Below are 6,000 nucleotides of genomic sequence, written 5' to 3'. Positions count from 1 at the left end.
AAGGCAGCCATGCGAACGAAAGCCGAGTTTGCCGTACCATGAGCTCATGCCAACCAATGGGGCGTGCTATTATTTTTAGAAACGCCACATCCCGTGCCAGAAAAACACACATCGCGGGCGAAAAAGAAAAGCACACCGATTTCTGGAGACCTTTTTGTCCATGGACGTAATCAAACACCACAAACATGCTCAAATAAAAATGCTTTTTAGGGCTGTCCCTGATGGAAGCGTATGTTGGGGGGGGGGCTGCTTGTGTAAGCTGCCTGTGTCATGTTTAAGTGGCAGACAGTATGTGGCTGTGAGTGTGTCTGTCTGTTCCATAAGAGCGCTCGGGCCTTTCATCCATCTCCAGCGGTGGTGTGTGTGTGTGTGTGTGTGTGTGTGTTTTTGCGAGTGTGGTCTCATTAGCGGCGGTATCAGCAGTGATTAGAGCAGCCTTGCAGGAGAGAGTTCTGATGGTGCCGCAACTCTCAGGGCCCCCGTTTGAAGCGCCGCAAAAGAGCCGGGAAACAGAAACCTGCTCCCTTTCATGGCCGCTCTCCCGCTCCAGCATCTGTGAGCGGCGCTTCGAGAGCGGAAACGTGAGACCGTTGAAAGAAACGGCGCTCTCCCTCTCTCTCTCTCTCTCTCTCTTTCATTCACTCTCTCTCTCTCTCTTTTCCATTGTCATCATCACTCTTTTTCTTTTTCTAAGGCTTCTCTCTCCATGGTGCTTCCATGTGTCCTCATCTCTCCTAATCTGTCAGTCTTTCTCTCTTTCTTATTCTTTCTCTGCTCACTTTTTTCTTCCCCAGCACCCTCTCTCTCTCTCTCTCTCTCTATCTCACTCTATCTCACTCTCTCTCTCTCTCCATTGTCTCTCTGTTTGTTTGCAGGGAGTGCCTGAGATTGGCACGGCGACGCATCGTTTATTTATGCTCAGGACCAACTTTAATTATTCACCCTGGGTTTGTGTCTTTGCAACAGTGAGCAGCGTGGGTTGCAAAGCAAGTTCACAAGGCTGTATCACTGGGAGAGAGGGTGAGAGGGAGAGAGAGAGAGGGAGAGAATGAGTGTGTGTGTGAGAGAATGAGTGTGTGTGTGTGTGTGTTGGTGCACTCTGTGCTAGAGAGGGAGGATACCTTTTGTCACTTGGCTGGTGCCTCAGGGTTCTTCTGCTAATTCTCTCTTAATGTGACACAGCATGCTTCTCCAGATTAATTAACCATTGTGCTGCCCTCCGAGCACAGATATGAAAACTGTGAACTTTATGTGTGTGTGTGTGTATGTATGTAAGTGTGTGTGTGTGTGTGTGTGTGTGTGTGTGTGTGTGTGTGTGTGTGGGTGAGTGGTGGTGGTGGTGTGTGTGTGTGTGTGTGTGTGTGTGTGTGTGTGTGGTGTGTGTGTGTGTGTGTGTGTGTGTGTGTGTGTGTGTGTGCGTATGTGTGTGGGTGGGTGTAGGTGCAATGAGGAGAGGGAGTGTGTGTAGCAGTTTCTGTGGAGTCTGTCCTTATATACACCGAAATTGCTCACCTTCCCTGGAGGATTGTTGTCAGGGTTGCACAGCTCAGAATTTAGTACTTTTTGAAGGCTTTGAATGTATTCTCCACTTCTTTGATGCGTGGTGGGCTTAACCACATATTGACCTCAATTTATTCCGAGCCAGGTCTCTTTTTGAACGGCAGCTCACTTATGAAGCGGTTTGACTTTGCTGTGAGAAAGAAAAGCCCTAGAGTACTTTTTGTGTACAGGTGTACACACAAAACATACCTACTGTAATCACACATACACATACACAAACACAAACACACATACGCACACACACACACACACACACACACACACACACACACACACACACACACACACACAGGAAAGCAGACGCACACCCATACATGCACACACATACACAAACACGCACATACAAAGGCAAGCATTGCATACATATCTCTTTAACGCGCACAAGCGTTCAAAAACTCACTATCGTGCTCTTTTTTTCTGCCTTGCTGCTTGGAGCCACAGAACCATGAAATATGTGAATGCGTTTATCTATACTAACTTGAGGCTGGATATGTCTGAATTACATTTTCTTTAAAGGAGAACAGAACTATTTTCACTCTCTAATTCGCTCATTGAAAGTGCCATTAAATTCTTAGTGCTATTCAGAACTCTCACCTGGACCTTAACCTGTGTGAGGGGTTATAGAGCGTTTTATTTATTTCATTCATTCAAACGTAAACATAGGAGTTGGCCACATAGCCAGCACATGACTTTTTATAGCTGGCCTGTCTGTGTTGCTCTTCAGGATGTGCCATGCTGGGTTGGGACTGGCAGTGGTAAGTAGACAGCTGTTACTGACTGTGGAAACTGTGACAAGCCACCGCAGCCAGCGTACAAACACAGATAAACACAGACACAGATAGAGACACACACACACACACAAACACACGCACAGAGAGAGACAGACATGCACACACACTGCTTTCTATTTGCATACAGAGATACAGATTCAACACAGACTTACTTACACACACACATTACATCCATTCACACACACACACACACACCCACACACACACACACACACACAGAGACACACACACACACACACACACACACACACACACACACACACAGCCATAGTACCTTTCTTCCAGACACACACCCACACATACATACAATAACACACAGACACTTCCACATCCATACAGACATATACACACCGACGAGCTTCTCAGACAAACTCAGCTCCACAGTCAGTCAGCCAGGCCAAGGGCTTCACAAATCACAGAAATGGACACAGATGACAGAATGGACCATCTCTCTTCCCTAACCTTCATCTCTCTTGTCAGAGTTTTCACTGACCTCTCTAAACAGTATAAAGTGATTCCTGTCACAGCTGTCAGTAGTCCACAACTCACTTAAGGTTACCTCTGTCTCAGTTATACTTTCATCTTTTCAGTCATGAAATATTCTGTGGATATGTTGAGGTTATTTAACACACAGCACCATCACAATATAGCTGCGTGGTTTTGATGACATAGTGTCGGTATTGCTGTGAAAAGTAGTACTAACTTGTTTGAGTGTCTTGTATCCGTAAGTAAAAAAACAGTTTATTTTTTTAGCAGTTTGCAGTGATATTATTCCTGTAAAATCAGCTGTTTGCTAGTGGAAAGGCGCTTGTAGTGGCTTTCTATCCCTGCGTGTCGCCTCGTTCCTCAGAAGCAGAGTGAGCATCGTCTGTGTTGTTGTTTTCCCTCAGTCTCCACTCATTATCACGTTTCCTCTCTCTCCCCACCGGGAACCCCCACAGGCTTTCCCCATCACCTCCAGATGATCGGCGCGTTCATCTCTCTCCGTGCGCGGCGCTCTCTAAACGGCGTAATAACAGGTGCTATTCCCCCGCGCTAATCCTGTTAGCCGCGCGCAACAGCGGCTGAATGGAGTGGCGCATTGTTGGGCCGACCCTGAATGCCTCCACAATGACGCATAAACACGGCTATAACACAGTCTGTGACAGACGTCTATTGCCGAGGGATTACACGTGTGTTTGTGTGTGTGTGTGTGTGTGTCTGTGTGTGTGTGTGTGGTAGTTGACTTGGGACTGACGCCAACACAAATTGGATTAGGGTACGGCAAGCAATATTCCGGAAGCGTTTTTATTATCCCAGGGCTTTTAGTATAATGTGATTACTTTGTAATGCACTTTGTTTTATAGACTATTATCCCTGTGCTATATCCATGGGTCTATTATCGGTAAATATATTCAGTTTGGGTGCAGAAACATCTTCGGGTTGTCACCTGTTGATACAGCTGCGTGGCCTAACTGTCCTGAGAGATAAGGGCCACGGCCAGTAATCATTTATCCTGTGAAGCTCTATTAGTGCAGTAGGCTGTACTGTCTAAACAGCCTTAATGTAAGACTGTCTTGGACAGAGATTATGCTAGCAGAATGTATAGATTGAAAGGTGTTCCCCTTCATACAGAGAAATGGATACTCTCTAGAGGTCAGACGGGATTCTTTTGCAAAACATGAAACATCTGAACACTTACTAGAGCAAAAGTGGTGGTGTGTGTCTGCCATATGTATACCTTTTCATCTGCTGCATCTATCTATCCACATGTATGGAACTTAGCAGTTCTATAGGCAGTTCTTAGCAGAACTTAACATTTTTGGGATTTTGAGTTCTGTGACAAGGAGTGCAATGCATATATCTCTTGGTGTTGTAAATCAGAAATGTCACAGAGTCCAAACTAGTTCAAACTGAACTAGTTTATTTTGTTTTTAAATCCCTTCCAGTGATGCTCCAAGGTTGACAACCTCTTAGCCTGAAGCCATTTGATTGACAGTTGTATTAGCTTCTCCCGACTTAATTAAAGAGAAGACACAGATATAGTGTTGTATGCCTGGAATGTTTGGCTTCAAAGCTGCTTATTTATTTTGTTCTCCAAATATCCTTTTAAAAAGTGCAATTTGCGACTTTGCCGACAGAGAGAATACAACACTGTATTACAGACTGACAGCTTGTACTTTTCTCCTGTTTATACCTCAAGTCACTTTCATTTCCTTTTGGTCTGATTGGAGGCGCTTTCTTCATTATCTCTGTTTTTACCACATAGTTGACATCTCTGTATCACAATTCAACCTGCCGATGTACCCAGTCTCAGGAAATAAAGAAAGCTTTTTCTCCCTCACTCTCATACTGCGTCCTTCTCTCTCTCTCTCTCTCTTTTTCTCTCTCTCTCATTTGACTCAACTCGAAAAAACACTCCCGTGACCTCTGCATGTTTTAGCACACAAGCTGAACAAGGTGTGTCTCTCACACAGACACACAGACACACACACACACAGACACACACACACACACACACACACACACACACACTGACACACGCCTACAGCCAGTGTCACGGCCCTCACCCCCACACCCCCACACAGCCGTGCTATCAGACAGCAGGGGGGCAGAGATAGGATCTGATGATGCCCGATAAGAGTGCTGTCGCTGCTGGGTTGCTGTTCTGTGTGCATAAACAGGGCCAGCGCGGGCTGGGCACTGGGCAGGTGGACGGGCTTTCCCTGGCGCCGGTCCAGTAGTGGAGACAGCGATCAGTGTGTGAGGAAGGTCATCAGGAGGGAGGGATGAGGCTGCAGGACAGCGGGAGGGCACCGGCTGACTTTCCCCGAGGTTCAGGAGACTTGGCAGGCTTAGCATCAGCAGCCTTTCCATGTCTTCCTTTGCTTGCGAGGAGACACAGTGTGTTGCCATTTTACGCATGGTGGAGCATGTTTTAGAGGCACAGGGGGATGTGTAGTAACGAATATCCATGAGAAAATCGAAAATTACTGTAACTGTAAAAAAACGTAAAACCCACAGTAATTTAATTTAACAAATTACTAAAAAATAAATCTCAGTGGCTGATGGTTGGTTTGTGAAAAAACTTCTCCTTGTGATATACTGTACGAATATTATTATTATTTGAGTATAGCAGGTCGCATATTGTCCAGTGTCCCTGAGCATTCTCTCCCTGTGTGCACCTGTGTGCAGGTGATGAACGTGAGCCTTGCGGAGGGGGACACGGTGAGGTTCGAGGACCTGGGCGGCCGCGAGCCCTCGGTGCTGGCCAACGAGTCCATCCTCATGAAGGGCCTGGTGGTGCGCAGCTGGAGCAACCAGATCTCCATCCACTTCCACAGCAAGCAGCCCAAGCCTGGATCCTTTCTGCTCCGCTACCAAGGTATGGCAACAGTGCTATGTCAGAGGAAACGGGCAGATATGCAGAAATGCGGATATGTACTAGTGTAATGTCAGATGGAAAACGATATTTACCATCACAGCAGTTGGGCGGTGTGTCGTGAATATGATGATGCTTCTGATGATGAGAGTGTATTTATTGTGGTATAAGGCACCAAACACTATCCTGGCCTCGCCTGCCTAATATCTCATTTTCATCTCACTGAGATACGAGCGAGTCTGGTGATACCAGGCTAACTAAACACCAGTCACCATTAAAATGCAATGT

The 6,000-nt window shown here is 46.2% G+C and overlaps 1 protein-coding gene across 2 annotated transcripts in view; it reads left to right on the top strand.

The window, feature by feature from the left end:
* Window positions 1-6,000, top strand: part of sez6b (seizure related 6 homolog b) — a 150,588-nt gene that overhangs the window by 97,115 nt on the left and 47,473 nt on the right. For both annotated transcript variants that reach the window (XM_042062858.1, XM_042062857.1), the window contains exon 4: window positions 5,526-5,715. In XM_042062858.1, the coding sequence (XP_041918792.1) occupies window positions 5,526-5,715 (190 nt within the window). The remainder of the gene's footprint in view (window positions 1-5,525; window positions 5,716-6,000) is intronic.

This window comes from Alosa sapidissima, chromosome 15 (assembly GCF_018492685.1).
Source record: "Alosa sapidissima isolate fAloSap1 chromosome 15, fAloSap1.pri, whole genome shotgun sequence".
Classification (NCBI taxonomy): domain Eukaryota; kingdom Metazoa; phylum Chordata; class Actinopteri; order Clupeiformes; family Clupeidae; genus Alosa; species Alosa sapidissima.
The sequence above is the reverse complement of the archived record's forward strand: the minus strand, read 5'-3'. Positions and strand labels throughout refer to the sequence as shown.